The sequence below is a fragment of the Alnus glutinosa genome, chromosome 5, assembly GCF_958979055.1.
Source record: "Alnus glutinosa chromosome 5, dhAlnGlut1.1, whole genome shotgun sequence".
Classification (NCBI taxonomy): Eukaryota; Viridiplantae; Streptophyta; class Magnoliopsida; order Fagales; family Betulaceae; genus Alnus; species Alnus glutinosa.
In genome coordinates this window covers 794,305-818,404 of record NC_084890.1, presented here as the reverse complement: position 1 = coordinate 818,404, position 24,100 = coordinate 794,305, and the positions used below count along the sequence as shown (strand labels likewise).

Below are 24,100 nucleotides of genomic sequence, written 5' to 3'. Positions count from 1 at the left end.
TTGACAGCTTCAACCGACGACGTCGTACGCATGTTGTCGTGGAAAGTGGCAGGGCCGTTGCCAGGTCAAGGTGGGTCAGTAACCCCAGACAGGGATTTTGTAAATAAAACTAATGAATAACGTGCACAAAAGCATAAAAAGTCATTAAAGTGAAATTGTTGACCACTGCTAATCATATTTTACTCCAAAATGTTCGCACTTTTATTCAAACGAATTGATTAGACATTACAAATAAAATAAATTTAATAATGGGATAGAAATCATCATAATTTTTTTTTCTTCATATTATTAGTAATTTTTATAATAAATATAAGATAATTTATATGAAATTTATTTGGTTGAGCAGTCTCGAATAGCTCACACATTTATTGGGCTAGGTGGATTTTATAAAGATTTTCCAAGCAATCCGGCCAGCAAATTGCTAGGGATCTCGGTAAGACTTATAGTGATTAATTATTTGTTAATATATATATATATATATTTTATTTTCTAAAAGCTAAAATCCTCAACATCATTAACAAAACGAGCCCTACATTAATTTGACACTTTTAGAAAACATTTGGCTTTAGTACCGAATGAAAAGACACTATGATTGAAATTTGGTTAAATAGTTATCGGTCTCTGTCGAGGCACTAGAAGATGGATAAGGATCTTTATAATTATTTGTTAAAATTTAAAAAAATTTAGACAAGTAATTGTGAGAAACTACTTATAAAACTCAACTTTTATTTGATCATATAAGTTCTATAAGTAATTTTTTATAATTACTTGTTTAAATTTTTTTAAATTCAAACAAATAATTATAAAAAACCCTCACTCCTAAATGATTAGCCGTCTCTGCCGAGGAAACGTGGCAGTTCCCGTACTGCAAATGAACTTTATTTTTGTTCTCAAAGATAAGGCGTAAGCAAATAAAGATAAGGTGGCCATTATTATGTCCACCTTCTTTCTCACCCATTCATTTCACTTTACTACTTCATATAGCTTAGATAGTCTCAGCACAATATAGATAGCATTCAAGGAAATGAAGACCTTATTCCTGAGATCCCAATTCTACCTACTTCGCTGCAACAGTAGTTTCATCAATTCAGCTTCACGTCCTCCACTTCTCATTCCCATCAAAACCCCATCATATCCAAAAATCTCTGGAAAATCCAATCATATAAACGAGCCTCTAAGCTTAGAAATCGTACCCAAATGCCAAAAAATCTTGAAGGAGGATCCTCTTCAAGTTTCCCCACATGGGAATTCAAGGGTTGTGATAATAGGAGCTGTTTCTTTAGGATTGGTGCTGTTTCTTATGGGGATGGATGGCCAGAAGGCGTTGGCTCTGGGTCCAGAGGGGCCTCTGATGGAGGAGTTTTGGGAAAATGTAAGGAGATATGGTCTTTATGCTCTCACAGTAAGTACAGGTGCTCTTTACACAATTTTCCAACCTATATTCGAGTTGCTCAAGAACCCCATCTCTGCAGTTCTAGTTCTAATCATCTTGGGGGGAGGAATTTTCATTATCTCTCAAGTTGTTTCTGCTATGGTTGGTGTCACTGATTTCGCTTATGAGTATGCATATTAGATTGTAAGTTTACTTAATTTATGAAGAGGTTTCTTTGCCTTGATTTTGCTTGCTACCTTCTTTTTGGCTAGTCCCTTAGCAGAAGCAAGTTGTGAGAATTGGGAAATCGAGTTGCTCACCTTATGTTTAAATGTTCTCAAGATGAAAGAGTACATGTTTTTCTTTTGGGATTTGGCTTAGATGGTGAATCTTTTTTCAGATTTAATTTCAAATTTGTTTATTTTAATGAGAAAGAGAGAGAAAAATTGAATATAGACCGTTAAAAAAACTCCCAACACAACACGAAAGCAAAATCCTTTCTTTTGTTAATTCCCATCCTTAAAAGTTAAAACCTTTGACATTGCTTAATCACTTGGCCACCAAAGGGGGTAAAAATACTTGGTTTGTCTTACTGCTAGCATACTGTAACAAGCATACTATACAACTAATAAGGTTAATCTTTGGCCTTGGATGTAAGACTTACGGTGCATTCTGCCTGCGATTTTGCAAGTTAAAAATGTGTTCTTAAACAAAATTGCGGAAAGAGTATTGTTTGAAAGTGTGTTTTAAAAAAATAGTGATTTGAAAACATGAAGAAATTCACGTTTTCAAAATGTAGTCGATTTCAAACTACTCTCATTTGGAGGTGCCGACCCACAATTTTAAAACATAGTTAATGTAAAAGACACTTAACTACTTGGTAAAATCGTGGTTTGTGTGCAATTTGAAAACATGGATTTTTACATGTTTTCTAGGGTTTTTTTTTTTTTTTTAATGCAATTTTGTTTAGAAACACTCTTTTGACACATGCGAAATAACGGGCCAAACGGACCCTTGGTTTTAGTTGGGCTTACAACTTAATTAATTTGAAGGCCCAAGGGCTACCTTCTGGCTCCTTGCCCTTGACTATCACAAAAGATTTATAAAATGTTGCCTTGGTACTGCATGCTTCAACAGCAATATAATTCAGGTCTAGTACAGTTGAGTCCGTCCTCGTTTTTGTTATCTACATTGCATATATATATATAATATCATATGATAGACCGGAAAGTAGGTATTATTGGGATCATGCGGCGGTGACTTTGTGCTTCAACAACAAGCAACCGAGGCAACTTTTAGACCGTAAGGAAAACTATTAGCATACTGGAAGGAGAGGCTTTCTCCGGGACCAAGAGCCTCCCCGTTGTTGACGAGGCAGTCATCGTAATAGATTCGCTTGAACACCCTAGGATTTATCAACCGGGCTGAGCTGAACCACCCACAGCTGATGTGAATGTTGGAGATGCTGCAACCAGAGACGCAGGTATTGAGAATCTGAACCGTGTATGCTGGAATTCCAGTCGGAAGTGGGGCTATTGATCCTTGATAGATGACTATGTCGTTCTTTGAGCATGCTGTGCCGATACGGTTCATGTCACCTCCATCTGCATCAAAGTATGCAAATGTGACTTCGCATTTGAATGCACTAAATTTAGATGAAGGATGGTTTGCTATAATGCCATGGTTTTGCTTTGTCCTAAAGGATTTCATGCTTTCAAGGGGCCTTAAAGTTTTTTAATACAATCGGCCTTTGACCCTCCAAGTAAAACTGAGATGGTTGGGCTTGTTAAAATATTAATTAAATAATTAAATTCATTTTTTTCTATCAGCTTAAGCTTTTTTGGAGAAATTGTGATTTAACATACGAGGTTACAAACCCCTGTCCATGACATTCATGCCCTAATCCAATTTGCTGCTTTTAACCCTTTAAAGATGGACTTGAGATGGTAAAAGGTCAAAACTACAGAAATGCTAAGCAAATTTGAAATTCAGGCCCAAACCATATGAGAATCAAATGTTCCGTTTGTCTATTAAAAATGCATGTAAGAATTACATGTTCTAAGGACAGATGTTAGTTTAGTACCGGACTAAGTTAGAGTAATTTCTTCCAACCTGGCCAGTTTGGAAACTTCAGATGAAAAACAAGACTTGTCCCAATACAACCCAAAACCAAAACCATTTATATGAAGAGATTTCAAAGATTGTGCCTAGAGTTATCTTGACACGATTGAGTCAATTATAAGGCCAATCCCCATGAATGCAAATAATCACATGCAAACAACATTAATGAAGATATCCCTATCAGACATGGTTTTCTTTCTAGCATCTGATGTTTCAGATTTTCCTAATTGAAATGGACACGTCTATGACAGAGATCAGGTTCTTAAAAACAAGTCTGGCTCTGACCTTCCTTCCTCCAGAAGGACCAGTACTGTGCTTGATCGGAACAAGTTGCCCTTCTTGCATTGATTGACAAAGGCAAAAGCTTCCTCCTCGAAGATGGGTGAGGTGGGGGATTTCTGAATGGACTTATCCAAGTGGCAGGCGATAGACTATTGGCAACACTTACCGATATCATGCACTAACTCACAAGCACGTGGAATTAACTTGCAGTTGATATATAATTCGATTAATTGTTCTGTTTTCTGGTAACTAAATTGACCATATTTATTTACATTGTTGGGTTTTCTTTTCTCAACAATTGGTCCAAATTAAATAATGTACTTTGTTTGTTTATAGTGTAATAATTCAAAGAATATTTAAAAAAAAAAAAAAAGAAGACCGAGGAGTAAGGAGAGTTGCCCACTTGCCCTTACCAGCTGATTGCAGTAGCTTCCGAGCAACGGCAGGGCTATTTTCCTTGGAAAAGACCAGACCTTTAATGCCGATTTCACCAACATGTTTCGGATGAAACACTGCATTGTCATAAACATTACTCCATTTCAAATTTCAAACATATATAAGCATTGCACAGTCTAGCTCTAGCCTCTAGTTATGCAATTATTATAAGAGTTCAGATATTTATTAGATAACCAAACTGTTGGTAGAGCTTCAACAACAAGAAGGACATTCAACAAAATCCAGATCGGATTGATCTTCCAAAATAACACAAAGAAACCCTAAATAGAATGATCGGAATCATTAAAAAACAGAGATAATTTGTTCGAATTTTTTCATGCAACGACTGCACAACGTGTAACGTTGCAAACAAGGCCAAAAACAGAGCATAAGAAGTAAGAACCATCAATCTAAGCTCATTTTCATTCACAACAATCCATTGTGTGTCTGTGTGTGTATATATATATATAACGAGAGAGAAAGAGAGAAAAAAGTGTTACCAAAGAGCACAGCAAGGACAAAAGCGAAAGTAATAGCCACAGAGACCAAGCACACTGATCTCCTGACAGCAAGCACACCTCGCATGGTGGCAAACCTGCATGCTCAAAACATACCCACACAAAAACGACATGTATAATGCCCAAGAACACTGTTGAAAACAATGCATTTTTAGCAGAAAGAAAGGGGGAAAAGAGGAAGAAAAAAGAAAAAAGAAAAAAAAGAGTTGGTAGAAAGCAGAAACCTTTAAGACAATCTGGTGAGACTTCACCTCAGGGAGTCAGGAGGTTTTTCCGCGAGCTTCTTGTAAGTAATCACAAAGTACGAGGTGAAAAAGGAGTTTCTGATAAATAAAAGGGTCGTATATACGTGAAATATGCAGTGGAAGATAGGCGTAGAGGGATGTGGCCGGAGGATGTGAAGGGGACGTACTTCTGGGGGAACTGACCACATTTATAACACGAGCGTACTGGCTAGATTGAGAAGTAGACGACAATCTCCTTTTTATTACAAAGCTGCCACTGTTCAATACTGCCTTCCAACACGTACGAAGAGAGAGCTTATTATGTTCTTCGGTTGTCCTTTGACTGGAATATGTCCAGGGAGACACGGAAGCCCAATTACCGGATTAAAAAGAAAAAAAAATTTAACTAATAAACAATTAGAAAGAAAGAAAGTTGACTTGCAAGAATAATAAGGGATCGTGTTATACAGAAATTTGCCGTTCAGATTATTAATAAAGTGAAAAGGTTTTTTTTTTTTTAAAAAAAAAAAAGAAATGAAATTTACTTATCTGAACATGTGGATAATTGTCTTATACCTGTTAAAACCAATGATTCAAGTAGAAAATCCATGAAGTTAATGCCTTAAATACAAAAAAAAATGAGTTTAAAAGAGTTTTTAAATACAAAATAATGATGAGTGTAGACGTATGTACGTGTGTGAACTATCTAGGGAAAGAATCAAAGAAAGTAGGGTCTCCAGAGAGAGGCTTTTATGGAGAGGAGCCGCCAAAAGCAGGCTTTTTGTGAGCGGCGTAATTTTACTGACTTGCCTGTCGGTCTTTCTGTCCCAATCCCAGCCCGGCAGCCCCACGCTCCTCCCCTTCCCCACAAACCTCTTATTATATATTAATTTCGTTTCCTTCGTTCAATAAGTTCTCAGCCGCTCCCTCTCTAACCTCATGATTATGGGTAGAAAAATAACAATTATACAATTTTTATACAATAATCACTTATATAGTATGATGTCTATAATCACATTTGCTCACCTTATATGAGTGATTTTTGTGTAAAAATTGTGTAGTTGTTGTTTTTTTTTTTTTTTTTTATCATATATTTTAACCTCATACTATACGACCCTAATTAAAGTTTCATTGCCTCCCTCCTTTTTTTCTTTTTCTTTTTAAAAAATATATTATTATTTTTTTAAATTTTAAGTACTACAAAAATGAGATCCAAAAATAATGGCTATTTGCCAATTCTCAAAATAAGGATATTATTCCCTAAGCAAAGAAAGGGATTTGCATGAGGGATAAAAAAAAAAATAAATAAATAAAAAAACACTATCAAAACTGTATAGGAGAGAATGAGTTATTAGTGAAACCCACAAAAATATCTTATTCAACCAAATAATGATCGATGAGAGCCTTGTAGAGCTTGTAAACCCATCCAACTCGCTCTTCTTGGCCGATGTGGGACAAACCCCTATTTCTTTTTATAAAACAAACACTTCTAAACACAAAATATTTGTTTATAAATTTATGTTCTTTTCTTGTTGTATGAATATTTTGACAAATCATGCGTTTGACTCTTGCTGAAATAAGAGTTAACTTATTATTAAAAAAATTAAAAAATATATGGTGGTAGTATGACCATTCTAAGTGGAAGAGGAGTTGTCACGTAGCCACCCATGTCCTACTCGGGGTGGTTGTGTACTCACAAAAGTGTTGTTCGAGGTGGCATGCACAACAATACAAATGCCAGAGTGGTTGCACTACCATCCCGTGTTGGTTAGGAATGCCTTATAGCTACCGCTCTCTTTCACCTAGGCTAATTACACAAATTTTTTTAAAAAAAAAAATAATAAAAGTAAAATTATAAGTAGGTCTTTACATTTGTTCGAATTTCTTGAAATAAGCATGTGGGGTCTCTATAGAAAATATTTTATCAAATGTAGGCCCCACCAGAATAACTCTAACAACTTAACACATTAAAGTTTTCTTACCTTAATTACTCGATGGATAATTAGTACTCGATCTATGCATGGAATAGGCCAGGGCATCCAATATAGTAAAAGTTGATATATTTTTGTTTTAAGGATAAGTAACATGTAAAAGCCAATTAATCCACCTTTAGTATTATTTGCTTCCCTAAAAGTTTATGAAAATTTCCATTGAAAACCTTGATTGAATGGTGCAATAACCCTGGTCTCTTGTTATATCCACGTACACTTTTGAAAAGAATTTGGTGACTGTATATTTCGTGAATCAAAAAGTTTGACCCACCCTTCCTTCTTCTTTCCATCCCGACTTGAGCTCAACCCCACTGGTTTTAAGGCCAAGACTGCAATCCACTGGCAGCATTTTGGGCACCTCGACCCATGTACCATCTGCATGTGTTAATGGCAGCGATAAGAGTTGGGGTTTTGTGCTTTGAAGTGTGTGTTCTTGTGCATCCATTAATCAAATAAGAAAAATATTTGATTTTATTTTCTTGTACATTTCTGTATACGAGGGATGTGCAAATTTATCATTGATGAACTTAAGAGAGAAATATGCAAGAAAAGACACAAAACACATCTCAACAAACAATTTATTAAGGATTTTTTTTTTTTTTTTGATGAATTAAATCTCTTATAAGCACGAGCTCAAGAAATCATACACTCCATACAATCTGGATCAAGACTCCTTCGTAGAGACAACCCCCTAGTCAGGAAAAAGAAAAGGGATAATTGCATCGTTGGTCCCTGTGGTATACCATAATTATTTTTCACTCCCTATGGTTTAAAAAGTTCACTGGAGGTCCTCGTGATATGCAATAATTACAAATCGATCCCTGGCGTCAAATTCTGTTAAAATTTTTAACAGATTCCGTCAAATGCCACGTCAGCGCCACGTGTCGTCATCTTATTGGTGACACGTGGCGCTGACATGTCTAATTTTAATAAAATAATATAAATTTATTAAAAAATAAATAAAAAATACTTATTTTTTTTAAAAAAAAAGAAAAAAAGAAAAAAAAAAAAGAAAAAAACAAAAATGGGAAAGGGGTGGCCTGGCCACCCCCAAAAGGGGTGGCCAGGCCACCCACAGCCCATGGGGGTGGCCGCGCGCCACCCCCAGAGGCCGCCGGCGGTGGCGCGAGGCCACCCCCAGTGGCCGGGGGTGGCGCGCGGCCACCCCCAGGCCATTGGGGGTGGCCTTCGGGCCACCCCTAGATCTTCTAAGGGTGGCCCGATGGCCACCCCCGGCCACTGGGGGTGGCCGCGCACCACCCCCAGAGGCCACCTGGGGTGGCGCGCGGCCACCCCCAGTGGCCGGGGGTGGCCATCGGGCCACCCTTAGTAGATCTAGGGGTGGCCCGAAGGCCACCCCCTGGGCCTTGGGGGTGGCCGCGCGCCACCCCCGGCCACTGGGGGTGGCCGCGCGCCACCCCCTGCAGCCACTGGGGGTGGCGCGCGGCCACCCCCAGTGGCTGGGGGCGGCCAGGCCGCCTCCAAAGGGGTGGCTGGGCCACCCCTTCAGCTTTTTTTTTTTTTGTTTTTTTTTTTGAATTTTTTTTTATAAAAAAGTAAGTATTTTTATTTATTTTTTGATAAATTTATATTTTTTATTACGATAGACACGTGTCGCCATCTTATTGGCGACACGTGGCGCTGACGTGGCATTTGACGGAATCTGTTAAAAATTTTAACAGAATTTGACGCCAGGGATCGATTTGTAATTATTGCATATCACGAGGACCTCCAGTGAACTTTTTAAACCATAGGGAGTGAAAAATAATTATGGTATACCACAGGGACCAACGGTGCAATTATCCCAAAAGAAAACTAAGAGAAGCTATACACAGATAGCATGACTCAAACCCTCCTAACTAAACAACAATCTGCAAAAACAGAGCAGTTAGAACAACTACAACAACAACAACAAAAAAAAGAAAAAAAGAAAAGAAAGGAAGTTCAACAGCTCAACAGAACAAACACCCACTGAAACTGCACCAAAAAGAACCAGAACAAAGCAAACACTCTGGATCAGATTGTGCAAATTCCAATAGTGAACCAGGCCCATATTGTTTCCAACCATCTTCACTGGCCCTTTAGCCATCATCCTAACTTAAACTTGCCATTTAGGGTGCGTTTGGGATTGCGATTTCGTAGACAATAAGTGCGATTTTAAACCAAATCGCAGAACATAAATCGTTTGGGAACTGCATTTTTAAAAATTGCGATTTGAAAACGCAGAAAATTTACTTTTTCAAATCGCAGATAAGATGGTGCTTTTTTGAAAACGCAGAATTTTAAAAAGTAAATTCGCGATTTTAAAGGTTAAACTGTGATTTTGCCAAACGCTTAACTGCGTTTTTAAAAATCACTTTTTTCAAATCGCACATTTTAAAATCGTTATTTTAAATCGCACTTTTTGAAATCGCAAATCCAAACGGACCCATAATCTGGGAAATAATTGTCTCTTCCGAGCTTGGAGAGTTACAATGCAAAGGGCATTCCTCTGTTTCCAGAGGTGGTGCACAGCCGCCCCGAAGCATAACTTGCAGAGGCTGGTTTTCAGACTTTTAACCCTCACCTTCTCAATAAACCAGTGAATAACATCATCCCATTGAACTGGAGGATCATCAACAAAATAGTTGAACATCAAAGCTCTCCAAATCCTGCAGCTAAAGCTGCATTCAAAAAAGAGATGAACCTTACTTTCTTGACAGCCATAGCAAAACAAGCAGAGACTTGAACTGGTAAAGCCCCACGAACAAAGCTTATCCTTAGTGGCTAAAGCATCCCTGACCGCCAGTTAAAGGATGAAGGAATGTCTAAGAATGGTTAGGGGAAACCACACTACTCTATGCCAATCTACAACCGGGAACTTCAGCCTCAAAAGGTCCTAGGATTCTGAACAAGAATAGGTCCCCTTGCTGGAATTCCAAACAGGAATATCAGCAGTACCTATTGGAATTTCCAGCAGCCGACTTTGTATTTTAACCAAAGTATTCGAACGGGCACTCTGCCAAAACCACTCTCCATTTCTAATAATGGAAGACAGCATAGGACCAATACTATGCCCAGCATCATAGATAGGTCTGAAGCCATATTTCTCAGTAAGGCACGCTGCAGGGTGCCAAGTATCATACCACAGAAAAATATTAGAACTATCACCAACCATGAAACTAAGAAAAGATCTAGCAATGGGACGGAGCTTCAGTATTTTCTTTCACCCCCAGGAGCATGTTTAAGGATCCATCCACACTCCCCAAAAATTGCGACTACCCTAAGGATTACAATTTGAGTTCGCTAAATTAACATAAAGCTATAGCAATCCAACATGCATGATGCAACGTGTTAAGAATATAATTCTTTTGTAACATTAAAAAGATAAATAATTCACATAAAGTTGTTAAATTATAAAAATATTCACGAGTGTTAAATTTTACATTAGTTGGGCTTCACCGCCACTAATCTCCGTTCTTCACCTCAAATATATAATTGGGGTAATTCCTTAATAGGTAAAACTGATAATTCTTTTGGTTTGGTAATCAGATGTGACTAAATTTTTTATAGGCGGCCCTCATAATTTCCTAGCTCTCTCAAACCAGAAAAGGTCAATTTATCTTTCTAACAGTACTCTCAATCAAGAATATTCCAAGATTAGAAAAGGCTGTACAGCATCAGCATGGATATCTGTAATCTAGCTATTTGATATATATATATATATCTCCATTTATTTGATATATCGATGACTCGAAAGATTCCATATATACATGGCTCGTAGATTCTCTTAACGGCTTCATGACATGCACCCCTTGCTTGGGAGACCAAGGAATTATCTGCCATCTAGGGGCCGTTCCCTAGATTTTGAGGCTTAATATTATAAATTTAATTAAGGCTTTTTATATATATATATATATTTTGATGAATTAAGACCTTTATAGAACAAAACTCAGCAATACAGAAAGTCACTCCAGCTACCTAGACCCACGTTTCCTAAACCAAGAAACACACTAACTACAGATCACAAAACCAGCTAAACAACAACCATTACAAGGCCAAGCGACCGGTCAATAGTCAACCACAAACAGAAACAAATTACAAGAGAGGGAAAAGATTCCACTGCAGAGTAAGAGGTAAATCTCTGTCCACTGGTTTTACCGAAACTTTTGCCAAGATTTTGGAACGTACTTCCCATCTAATCTGGCAAACAATGGCTTCTTCAGTTTTGGGAGTAATGCCATGAAGCAGGGCATTTCGTTGTTTCCATAAATGATAGATGCAAGCTCCAAAACAAAGTTTTGCAAGACAAGATTTTAAACTTTTACCCTTTAGCCTAGCAGCACTCCAAACCACAACTGAATCCCAGTCTGAAGGAGGATCAGAATAGCCACAAGCCTTCATAAGAGCAAACCAAATTCTTCGACTAAACCCACAAAGAAAGAAAAGATGGTCTCTGCTCTCAATACATCCATGGCAAAAGAGACAATTAGAAGGCCCTGTAAAGCCCCAACTACACATTCGTTGTTTAGTTACAAGAGCATCCCGGAAAACCAACTAAAGAATGAAGGAGTGTCTAGGAATAGACATGGAGAACCAAACAATCTTCCACCATACCACAATAGGGCATTTCTCTCTCAATAACTCCCAAGTAGCATAACAAGAATAAATACCATTACTGGACTTCCAAACCTGCAAATATGTTTTCCCAATAGGCACATCAGCAAGTTTACTTTGAATTGCAACTATAGTATCCGAACGAGCGTAAGGCCAAAACCAAGAACCATTTCTAATAATGGTGGACAGCTTTGCCCCAACAGGAAAACTAGCATCATATACCACCCGATGGCCAAGGTTATCAAGCAAATAACCAAAGGGATGCCACTGATCAAACCACAAGAAAATCCTATTACCATTGCCAACCTTAAACCGAATAAACGATTTTGCAATATCATGGAGTTTTAACAATCTCTTCCAACTCCAAGAGCAAGCTTGTTGTATAGGGATCTGCCAAAAACTCCAAAAAAATTAATTGTTCTTGCTTTTAGAATGCAAATTTACTTCTTAAGTTTTTCATATTTAAGCTTTTATATTAATCCTATAAGTTTCTCATATGTCATTTTTATGTCTTTCAAAAAAATAAGGTGACTTTTAAAATCATTATTTGATCAAAATTTAATAATGATTAATCACAAGCTTAATAGTGATTTTAAAAGCTATCCAGCCACCTCATTTTTAGTGGGATACATAAATAATACAAGTAATACTTCTAACGTTACTCAATATGACCACCTAATTAAGTGGTACGGAAAGAGCGGGCTCTCCTCCTCTTGAGTCAATGTACGGAATTCCTCCCATTAATGGTAGCTCAAGGTCAGGAGAAACATGTCACATTAACCCTGCCATTTAATTTCTTTCGTCTCTCTCTCTCTAGCTGTTTGTTAGCGTCAGAAATCTTGCATGAGTGATCCTTGGCATGGTATTATTGGTGGGGTAAATGACGACAAGGCCCATGTCCTACACTTGAAAAGAAAAATGTTACATATATATATATATATATATATATGAAAGACATAGTACAAGTCATTTATATTTGAAAGACACAGAAAAAAGTTACAGTAACATCATGCTCAACATTTTCATTTCTACGACGTCATTTTGATGTTGGGGTTACGTTTGGTCTTTGAATTATATTGTTACCAGATTTCTCATCGGATGTTTTATTATTTTTTTCCTTTCGCTAGTCCTTTTCCTTGTTCAACTAGAAAAATTAAAAACAAAAGAAAAAGGAAAAGAAGATCACATCGCACCTATTGTGAAGCGAACACGTGATGTGGTGTTTATTTTGATGTCACTTAATTGGTTAAGAATTTAATTATTGATTCCAAAGTTTTTTTTTTTTTTTTTTTAACAAACAGTGCCATCTTCTTCATTACAGAGAAGCAATTCCTAAAGGGGTACACAAACAAAAAGCCAATACAAAGAATAAAGCACCAGATACAACCACAAAGCCCGAAAGCGAAATCAGACCCCGAATGTCGAAGATAGTGAACTAGAGATAAATAATCTCTACCACTAAACCAGGAAAAACCTGGCTTAAAGCAGCTACCAAACGGTAGACTGTGATCAAATGGAAGAATTTACATAAAAACACCAAACAGAAACCCTAGAATACAAGCATCGGGAAAAACGACCACCGGAGTCGGCGCGTGTAAAGCACGCACCTTCTCCGGGAACCCCCTTACAACGGACGACCTTCAGGAACACAGATCGACGCCTTTCAAGACCAGAAAAGAACGCCGTAACCCACACGCGCAAAAATTGAACAGCTAAGCCCTCGGCGTGTGTGGGTCACACGCCGAATAGAAGCGACTCGCAAAGTCTTGTTGAGTGACCATCTTGATCGGAAAAGGTCGGCAATCGCAACTGGAAGGCTCTTGTCGAAGAAAAATCAGCCAAGGATTATAGATCTAACTTTGAAAACACCTCCACCAGAAATCCACCAACACCCATCGAGCTTCACGGGCCAGTACCTGAAAAAATCTGCTTGCAAACAAGAAACAACTGGAAAACAAAAGAAAAAACACCAACAACCTCCACCGATTTAAACACCGGGAGGACCAAAAGCTCTAACAGCCCTAAAGGCTTGGAGAAAGAGACCACCCACCACTGGAAACAAGCCAGGGGGAAACAAAAGCTACCCTAGCCTAGCCCTAGAGGCTAAGGGAAAACACCAGCACCAGGAGGGGGAGGTGAGAAGCCTCCCCCTCGGCGAACAAAGATCATGACTTTTCTCTCCCTCTCTCTCTAGAAACTTCAGACCTTCCAAAGTTTTAATACCATTGGATATTGATTTAGTTAAATCTTTGACTCTTAAAGATTGTAAGATATATTGTAGGTTCTAATAATATTTTCAATCAAGAACAGTAGAATAAGAAACATACAAATTATAAAACGATCTCCCTTGTATTGATCAAATTTCTAAAATTTCTCACTTCTTCGTCCGACTATTTGTTTCTCAAAAATAATTGGTGGAATTAATTGTCCGTATTGCATGCAGTATGAGCAGCTTAATAGATAGAATAGGTGCAAGTCGGGGTTTACCTTTTCGAATAGCTTAAAATGCAAAAATTCATTTATCTAAACAGGTGGACCTCGAACCTCGCCTCTCTATGAAGCTGGAAACATAACTTCACCGGATTCTGATCCATTTCTTTAATATTAAAAGGACATAAATTTCTTACAAACTGATTTGTAGGAAATTTTATACAAATCATATGTAAAATTGACATGTGTCTCTTGACATGTGAGAAACACATATTGTTTTAATAGTTTATGCTTCTCACATACTTAAAAAACACATATCATTTTTATATGTGAATTATAAAAAAATTCTTATAAATTAATTTGTAAGAAATTTCCTACGAGGTGGACTTGACGAAAAGGTTACCTATGTTAGTATCGGGCATCAGGGATATGGGCCGGACCAAGTCCAATAGATGCCTTCTGTCTTCGGGCAACCGCCTCAACTATTGGACTTTAGCAATCATTAGGGGTTTGTAATATTTTACACACCTTAACTGGGAGTCTGAGAGACGGGCCACGCGGCAGCACATGGTTAATTACAACATTTATTACACCAATCACTTATTTATTTAGCATCCCTTTTATAAGTCTTAAAAAAAACACACAATTTATATATTTAATGAAACATGTTTGATTTTATTCTTTTATGATTTTTTTTTTAATGAGTAATTTTATTATTAAATATGTGAGACCTAGTAGATTTACATATCTAAAGTGTTAAAAAAGTAGGCTTGTACAAACGGGGTGGTTATAATCGCTCCGCAACCGTTAACTGCTTATAACCGCATAACCGCCTACCCTTATAATATATATATATATATATATATATATATATATATATATAAATTTGTTTGTATTTAGTTATTTGTATTTGTAATGTTTTGGATTTGTATTTTTTTTTTAATAGATATTTTGGATTTGTATTTAGATTTGTTAATTTTGTACCAAAAAAGTCCAAAAATTCTTCTTTTTTTGAAAAAAATTAAAACATGCCCAAAAACTGGCCTAAAACTCAAATTAAAAAGAGGTTTTCAAACCGCCGGTTATAAGCATAATAACCGCTAACCGCTTAGGCAGAGGTAGTTACAGTTATTAAAACTCAATAACCGCGTTAGGCGATTGCGGTTATCAATTTTAGCCAATAACCATTAATTATCACCGCTTATACAACCCTATGAAAAAAGAGTAGGACTAGGCGTCGGATATCAGGACAATTGTGTACACAAAAAAACAGGACACAAACCAAAGCAAACTATCAAAGAAGTAACTCTATGGGAAGAAGTAAAAGGTAAAAATAAAAAAAATAAAATATATATATATATATATCCTTTTTCATTGATCGATCCACTGCCTTTGAAAAGAAAAATTAGGCACAATTAACCTTAGTAACGTGGGGTTACTTTCTTAGAACTCGAAAAGAAAGTAAAGAATACAAAAGAATTGATCACATTAAAAGACATGAGGATGAAATTCCCCGGGAATGGATCTGTTTTGGCAAGCCTGCTTCAAATGCATTGACAAGGCATAATTGTTGACCTCCATTGTTCTCAACTGCTCCTTGTACTGAGGCACCAACTCCTCCTTCAGATGCTGCAACTCTCGGTCCTTATTCTCGTACTCTTTCTGACGTTCATGTTGGATGACCACCGCGCGTTTCACAATGGCGTTTTCTTGTGTTAGCCGTTCAACTTGCTCTTTCAACGCCATGATTTCCTTGTTGTGATGGGCACTGACCCGTGCGCCCACGGTTCTTTCAAATTCCTCCAGCACTCCTGTAGTGCAAACCATGGCCTCATCCACGCTCGTTGCAGCCAAAAGTTTCTTGATAAGGGAATCCGTCCATTCTACGCCATTCTTGGCGGCCGCAAAGCCATTCTTGAAGTCTAATTCTTCAGGAGAAGCTGGGTTTTCTGTGGCGGCGTTTGAATTGTTAATGTAGGGAAGTTGCGTGTTGATTGGCGAAGGAGAAGATGAGTTATAGCGAACCCTCTTCCAAACAAGAGGAGATGGAGAGACGTGTTCGAAGTTTCTCTTCGTTCCGCACGGTAGAGCCGCCATTGTTGTGTTCCAAAAGAGAGTGAGATTAATTTCCTTCTTTCTCTTTGGGTTTCTTGTGGGTTTGCTTTGTTTCTTTTTATAGGCCTACTTGAGTGGATCCGGCTAGCAAATTCAGACCCAAAGGCAAAGGGAAACCGACTCTTTAATTTTTTATTTGTATTAAACTCTGTCCGAAATTGGTAAGGATAATTGGTAGGGGGATCAACATTTGAACCCACTGGGATTCCTACATGGGGGTGTCCATTTTCAGTATAATTTGGATAGCTTCAAAGATTTTTTTATTTTATTTTATTTTATTTTCAATTGAATAAGGAAAGGGATATAGAGGGGAATTATTTCCGCTTTTTGTTAGGGATAAAATCAACCCTAGAGACACGTGGATTCAAAGACATCTCGGAGTTATGTCTCGGACATTTGTTCCGCCCAACAAAGAAAGATCGTCTAGGTATAAAGACGTCTCGGACATATAAAGACATCTCGGTCTTCACATTTCAGGCTACGGTATATCCCTGGATCTCCTAGTCTGAACAGAGCAAACATATCTCGGGTATCTGTGTCTCGGAGTAATAACGCTTCGGGGTAATAGCGCCTCGGGGTAATAACGCCTCGGTGTAATATCGATTCAGCGCGACAACATCTCGGCCTTACACAAACCTGTTATGGTGCGGCGATACCCCGAGATCTCCAAGTCGGAGCGAACATATCCCGGATATCATCACCTCGGAGGTTGATTGAAGTATGCCGCAGTTGTCTTAGAATGCGATGAGAATATAATCCCAGAAGATCAGGGATAAACCACAATTCCATAATTAATGGGATAAGATAGTTATTGATACGGAATCAAGTTTAAAGAGGTACAAACGCAATCGACTTCCGACTCTACAATCCCATCCGAATTCCCTGAAGATATGGTTAAAGTTCAACTAAGCTAGGACTCCAACTCCTAATCCAACTAGGTGTCAAGAATTCTAGTAAGATTGCAAATCTGGTAAGACTGCAAGTCCAGCCTATAAATACGATAGCCGCACCAGGTATGGGACGAATTCTCTAAGCTCTTGAGATTAAGATTAAGAATACTCTGCAGAAAATTGATTTAAACTGACTTAGGCATCGGAGTGGGCGTAGTCGGCACCCCCGACGAGTTGTTTGTTCTTTTTGCAGGATTGAGGTAGTAGATCAGAACCCAGCAGCGAATCATCAGGCGACACGTCACCATACCGAAAACTGTACCAACACTTTTAATCCTAAAGGAAGAAAGAGTGAACGATCTTATAAACAAAAATGAAATGGGCTCTCCAATAATAGACCCATAACAAATTAAGATTTTTTACTGGAACACACTACACCCCATTTTTATTCGGCATATGTACTAGTGTTCATATGTCATTGATTTTTTTTTTAATAATAATTTATTCAAGGGTTGATGAGCATGACACATAAGTCAAATAAAATGATGGTTTAGTAGGTGATATTACTTTTATTACAATTAGGGTAACCAAATTGCAAAAAATAGAATTACAACGCCACTTACCCTTAAAGGTGTAGGGCCCCCACACCTCATTCTTTATGGACTGCTCAAATTGAGAAATGATATTTACACAACAAATTTACACAACACACTCACATGAATGTGACTCATGTAAGTGGGATCCACCACATGGATCCCACCGTACCCTATATGAGTGTATTGTGTAAAAATTGTATAAATCTTGTTGTATATGAATCACAACCCACCCAAATTATAAGCAACCCCACAACCCCTCTCCAGGCAATCCAATTGGAGGGCAAGTCATGAGCCTTATACCTCTTCTTTGTTAACTGTCCGAATTGCAGGTGAACTACGTAGGCACTCTCTCTTTGGGCACTCTAATTATAAGAAATTTCGATCTTACCAGTAGTCCTAAATTAAATAATAATAATAATGTCATCGCTCTTTCCTTTCTAATAATAATAATAACAATTTTTTTTTTTGTAAGTATAATAATAACAACTTGATTGCATAAAAACAAACCCAACTTACTTTTTTTTTTAAATTTTTTTAAAGGAATATCCTATTGTTACGATCACATTGGATTGAGCTTTGACATTGTGGATTTAATTCATACTCAAATAATATTACAATTAAAACAAACTAGAGTAAGAACTTAGCTATGAGTTTATATAATTGTCTCTTAAAATTGAATCAACAATAAAGGTTTAAAAGCTCATTACTGAATGTTGGCCTTAAAGGGCAGGAATGAGCAAGCACTATTCAATCCTAATCTTTGACAACCATTAAATGAAGTGGCTACACTCAACATGCATGCAAAACATGAAGGTGATCAGGGGAGCATCACCTACTTACTGGAGCATTGATGCCCACCCCTTATGCAAGCAAGAGTCAGCCTACCAATGCAAGGTAACATTAACGCAATGCTTCACATGCACTCAGAAAATTTCAAGTTTTCATATGTACAAGTAAATGAAACTGGGTATCCAAGACAAGACATAATTACTCCATGACAGAAACCTAACAAAGTGATTCTAATAAGCAACAAAACAATCAGTGATACATGAAGATTAAGTATCTAATAGAATTTTACATAAATACTCCAAAACAGAAACTTTACAAAGCAATTTCTATATGCATACATTCAATGAGATAAAAACAACTCCCACAATATGAAAGCAAGCAAACGATGGATACTAATTACTAGCATGGAGAACAAAAAATCATCACATGGAAAACTCTTCACAGTCAACTTACCAGTGGAGGAGTCCCTTGAGCAATACGCAGAACAACAGAACCAAATCAGAACCAAGCAAAATCTCAAACACCTTCCAACAATCAGAACCAAGAAAATCACTAACATCATCCAACAACAAACAAAAGACCGAATTTATTTCTCCCTCAAACCGAATCAGAACCCACAAAAAAATTCAACAATATGATTCAATAATTTTAAACAATAATTTCAGAGAAAGAAAGAGAGTCACCGGCGGTGGAGACGGTACTGGTAGAGAAGAACAACGGCTAATAGAGACAGAGGACGGCAATGAGATCTATAAAAATGGAGACCATAAAATAAAAATGTTAGCTCAACGGGGAGAGAGAGAGAGAGAGCCGGAGAGTACCTTTTGTGGCGTCGCCGGAGACAGATCCAGTCGCCAAACCCCCGGTGAAGGATGGCCGACCGCCGAGAGAACAAACGCCGCCGGTTCAACGTAGAGAGAGGGGTGGGGTTGGACGAAGGAGACAATGTCGGTTTCAGACAGAGGAGACAGAAAAGGGCGAGCGAGCGGCGAGACAGAACCAACACCGTCGATGACCGGCCAGTGAGAGAGAGGGAGAGGGGGCGGGGGTTTCATGCATACTGAAGGAGACGATCGGCGAGCGACCGGCGGCGATTTCTAGTAGCTCAACGTTGCATTGAGAGAGAGAGAGAGAGAGAGAGCTACGTTGGGGGGAAATGAAATTTCATTCCCCTCCAATCGGTTTTCACTTTCAAATAGCTTTACACGTCAGCCTGTTGTGTTGAAGAAGTGCTAGCATAGTGCGGGAATCATTTATCTTCTTTTTGGGTTTCTTTTGGGTTTGCTTTGTTTCTTTTTATAGGCCTACCTGAGTGGATCCAGCTAGCAAAGGGGAACCGACTCTTTAATTTTTTATTTGTATTTAACTCTGTCTGAAATTGGTAAGGATATATAATTGTGCCACTTTTCAAAGTATTGGTAGGGGATCAACATTTGAACCCGCTACAATTCCTACATCTATTTGGATCTTTTCCGGTTCAACTTGCTTAGTTTAAGTAGGAGGATAAAATTGTCTAAAAAATTATGAAAGAATAATTTTGTCCTTATTTTTATACTAAGGGGCTCCTCTCCCATTAATTTTAACTATGGAGGATCTTTATCCTTCCGACATGGTGGTGTCCATTTCAAGTGTAATTTGGATAGCTTCACATATATATATATTTTTAATTGAATAAGGAAATGGTTACAGAGGAGAATTCTTTCTACTCTTGATTTGAGAGGAAGAAATAATGGACAATCCTATAAATGAAAATGAGGTGAGTTCCCCAACAACAATACAAAAACAAATTCAAATAGTGTATAAATAATCACAAAGGGTATGCAGTTTGGTTGCATGATTCATGCGCTTAAGATTTTATAAGAACACACCACATCCCATTTTATTGTAGTATTGTATTTGGACATATGTGCTAGTGTCCATTAGACATTGATTTTTTTTTTTTTAACAATAGTTTATTCATTGATTGATGAACATGACACATAAATCCAATAAAATGAGGATGTAGTAGGTGGTATTACTTTTCTTACAATTAAGAGCATCTCTAGTGAGCTTTCCAAATTTTTTCTAAATTTTAGCTAAAAAATCTAGTTTTGTTATTTTAATAATTACTACTTTTAACAAATTTTCTACATCAAACTCTTCAAATATTTCTCTATTTCAATTAGATATTAATTTTTTAATTGGTTTTAAGCAACCACTCCTAACAAATGAGAACAGAGGAAAAATGAAAAGTGAAGCGAAATGAGAGAGAAATGATTAAATATTCAATAGTTCATGAAATTTGTAAGCTAAATTTGAAATGAAATTCTAATAAGAGCAAAATAGAAAAATTATAGAAAGTTTGTTGAAGTATACTTTTTTTAGTTTTTTACCAAATTTTGATGAAAATTTTAAAATAGAGAACTCACTAAGATGTTCTTAGGGTAACCAAATTGCAAAAAATGGAATTACAGCCCACTCACCCTTAAAGGTGTAGGCCCCCACACCCCATTCTTTGTGGACTGCCCAAATTATATATAGGCAAGCCCCACAACCCCTCTTCATGCAATCCAATTGGAAGGCAGGTCATGAGCCTACGCACTCCCACTTTGAGCACTCTAATTATAAGAAATTTCAATCTTACCAATAGTCTTAAATCAAATAATAATAATAACAACTTGACTGCATAAAAACAAACCCAACTTTTTTTTTTCTTCTTCTTTTAATTTTTAAAGGAATATCCTATTGCCTTGCTTGTTTTGCCGGCCAATTAACAGGATAGGTAGCTCATCTAGCTAAGACCCCCATTTAGTGATAGCACGTAAGACTCCGAAAATTCTAATTAATTAAGAAGCAACTCAACATTATTGAATAATGGTTCCTGATCAGAAAGCGACTCAATCATTGTTTTCTTACGTACGAGAAAAGAGACTAATCATATAATAAATATAGAGTAACCTATTAAGGAATAACAATCAAATTAATTATAATGACACCTTTCAATTAATATTTGAGAAATGATCCCTACATTCATTTTTTACAACAGTCCCACAACAAGTTAACGTGGCTGATAATATTTTTATTATTTTTTTTATTTTTTGTTTTTTTTTTTATATAAAAAAATAATAAAATATTACCAACCACGTCATCTTGTTATAAAACTATTGTGAAAAATAAGTGTAGGGATCATTTCTCTTGATATTTATTGATTTTTTTTGTTTAGATATCGTATGGGATTCAAATTTTGCCTGTATTAATGCGCGCATATGACGCGCAGTTTTGTCGCTCACGAGTCACGGGTCCTATGGCTAGCTGCCTATATAAACGACTGCAGTCTGTTAAGATTTTAGCTTTAAAACGCAAAGTCTAAATTGTCTAAATTAAAGTTTCGTACGTCTCTCTCTAGCTGTGAAGAAAGAGAGCGAGGGATCGAGAGAGATCGAGAGACAGACATGGCTTTCAGGTGGCTTCTCCATTCTGCATGTCATATTTTGGGATCCCCAAAGGACACTAAGATGCACGCAAATGAAGAAGGCGTGCAAGGAGATCATGTCAAGATCTTAAAGGTCCCTAGTAATGGAGGAATTATATTGCCTGAGATGCAGCAGGCTTGCGAGGAGAAACAGCCTTCAGGGTTCCAAATGCCTCTCCACTACCCTCGCTACAATAAGACAGACTACGAGAAGATGGAGGAGTGGAAGGTGGAGCTTCTTCTCAAGCAATACGGGCTGAGCTTTGAGGGCACTCTTGATGAAAAGAGGGCATATGCAATGGGGGCATTCCTGTGGCCTAATCAATATTGATTACCCATGTTCGATCATGGCGAATATTGAAGTGCGCGCTACGTACTCCCGATCGATCTCACCGGCCTCATGCCCAATCTAGCTCCATGTAATAATATTGGTTTATAATATATATGAAAAATACTCGTATGCATGCATGCTAGAATAAACGACAACCTTAAGCATATGTATTCACTATATATATAGTTGTATCGATCTTTTCTTTCTCATAATGTTTTAAATGTCTTCATCAGATGGAAACATCATTACTTTTGTTGTTGTTGTTGTTTTTCTTTTTTTTTTTCTTTTTCTGGGCAAATATAACACAACAAAAAGTAGAAAACAAACAACTAAAACCAAAAAAAAAAGAAACAGGAAGCTAGACAACTGGGAACTGGACTTGGGGGGGGGGGGGGGGGGGGTGGGGGGGGGGGGGGGGTGGGGGGGGGGGGGTTGGGGGTTGAAGAAATGGGAATGCATCCATGGCCCGAAAGTTTTTTCAAGCAATATTATTAAAATCTCCCATTGAGTTTTGATATAATTAAGAAAAACAATTTTACCCTTAGAAACATGAAAAATAGAGTTGCCAGTTCAAGTCTCGGCTGGTAAAATATTAATCAAATGAATAAATTTTTTTTTTTCTATTACCTTAAACTTTTAGAATAATTGGTAATTCAACATGGTATCAAAGCAGCAAAAGTCTTGAATTCAAAATTTGTTTATGTAATATTCACATCTCATGTGCATTATGTGTTAGGTCTCATTCTATTGAGGAAGAATTTGAGCTTACATGCGATAGAAGATGTTAAAATATTAATTAAATGATTAAATTAATTATTTTTTATTAAGAGATCGTTAGGAATGGAATGCACATCGTGTTTAAACTTGAGCAATTAATGTTGGATGAAATTCTTGCTGTCAGTTGCTTATGGGTCTAGAAGAGAGTAATGAGTAAACAAGAGTCGTATTTCAAGGAGGCATGCATCATTAACAGAATTTCAAAGTTGATTTTGCTTAAAATGGGGAATGACTGGCTGGACGAGAGCCGTGATTCGCGTAAACATATGCAACCTTGCAAAGGAAGCCAGCCTTTGAATTGTGTATAAAAATGGAATTGATTTGGCCACATGTAACGTGAAGTCCATTGATTTGTGTTAGACGCAATATATATGTCCCATTTTTCAAGCAAACATGCATTTAATTTGGACCCGTTGAGATTAGAATACATGTTGATTGTGTTCTATTATTGGACACATGCCCCAATTCTAATAGGCCGAGTTCCATTCTGGAATTGGATCCAAGCCATATCCCAATCTTCGGAGGTAATTACGAGGTTTTGCTAACAAAATGGTAGTGATTGAGTTGAATAATTCTAGACGTCATATATTCATGTTTCTTTTGTATCCCTCTAAAACTCATGTAGTTTTTAAAATCACAATTTGATCAAAATTCAATAGTGATTTATCATAAATCAAATGATAATTTTAAAAATCACATCATTTTTAGAGGAATACAAGAAAAACATAAGTATAACGTCTATAATTACTCTAACTAACTGTATCATTTCTAGTTATGCTAGTTTTGAATTTTGTTACACAAGTAAACAAACTATATAATTAAGATAGTTTCTTTAGTGTTCATGGGGCAGATATCGACTCTTAATTCACGCACGACAAGGAGGGTGGAGTTCTTTTTTTTGAATAAATATTTTTAATTTCATTCATAAATTTCAGAGTACGAATCTCTGATAGAACAATTTCTCAAATACTTTCCGGGATACAATCAATTCATATTCAATTTGTGTCATAATAGACCCCATCTTTTGCAAGCTTATGTGCCGCTGAATTTACCTCCCTTTTTGTATGACATATTTTTCAGCTCTAGAAGGAACAAAGGACCTTGTGAATATCAACTACAATTTGCCCGTACATACTCCATTTTATATCAATTTTGTTAAAAGCATGCCCACCAAGGCATACC

At 37.2% G+C, this 24,100-nt stretch overlaps 5 protein-coding genes across 5 annotated transcripts; 2 read left to right on the top strand and 3 right to left on the bottom strand.

The window, feature by feature from the left end:
* The first annotated feature begins 937 nt into the window (after positions 1–937).
* On the top strand, positions 938–1,752 carry LOC133867721 (uncharacterized). The gene has a single exon (XM_062304489.1). It carries the CDS (start codon positions 1,025–1,027, stop codon positions 1,571–1,573), a length of 549 nt encoding a protein of 182 aa, XP_062160473.1. The 5' UTR covers positions 938–1,024; the 3' UTR covers positions 1,574–1,752.
* A 719-nt stretch (positions 1,753–2,471) lies between these two features.
* LOC133867723 (TPD1 protein homolog 1-like) lies at positions 2,472–5,140 on the bottom strand. Its single transcript, XM_062304490.1, has 4 exons — positions 4,953–5,140; positions 4,711–4,805; positions 4,189–4,287; positions 2,472–2,976 (listed from the first exon to the last, which is right to left on the bottom strand). Exons 2-4 carry the CDS (start codon positions 4,793–4,795, stop codon positions 2,642–2,644), a joined length of 519 nt encoding a protein of 172 aa, XP_062160474.1. The 5' UTR covers positions 4,796–4,805; positions 4,953–5,140; the 3' UTR covers positions 2,472–2,641.
* Positions 5,141–15,319: 10,179 nt separating this feature from the next.
* Positions 15,320–16,383, bottom strand: LOC133869480 (uncharacterized). The gene has a single exon (XM_062306505.1). It carries the CDS (start codon positions 16,064–16,066, stop codon positions 15,458–15,460), a length of 609 nt encoding a protein of 202 aa, XP_062162489.1. The 5' UTR covers positions 16,067–16,383; the 3' UTR covers positions 15,320–15,457.
* Positions 16,384–16,841: 458 nt separating this feature from the next.
* On the bottom strand, positions 16,842–19,606 carry LOC133869725 (uncharacterized). The gene is made up of 3 exons (XM_062306800.1): positions 19,181–19,606; positions 19,043–19,108; positions 16,842–18,883 (listed from the first exon to the last, which is right to left on the bottom strand). The coding sequence occupies exons 1-3, from the start codon at positions 19,412–19,414 to the stop codon at positions 18,809–18,811; spliced, it is 375 nt and encodes a 124-aa protein (XP_062162784.1). The 5' UTR covers positions 19,415–19,606; the 3' UTR covers positions 16,842–18,808.
* A 2,071-nt stretch (positions 19,607–21,677) lies between these two features.
* LOC133868657 (uncharacterized) lies at positions 21,678–22,389 on the top strand. The gene has a single exon (XM_062305593.1). It carries the CDS (start codon positions 21,791–21,793, stop codon positions 22,139–22,141), a length of 351 nt encoding a protein of 116 aa, XP_062161577.1. The 5' UTR covers positions 21,678–21,790; the 3' UTR covers positions 22,142–22,389.
* Positions 22,390–24,100: the final 1,711 nt, after the last annotated feature.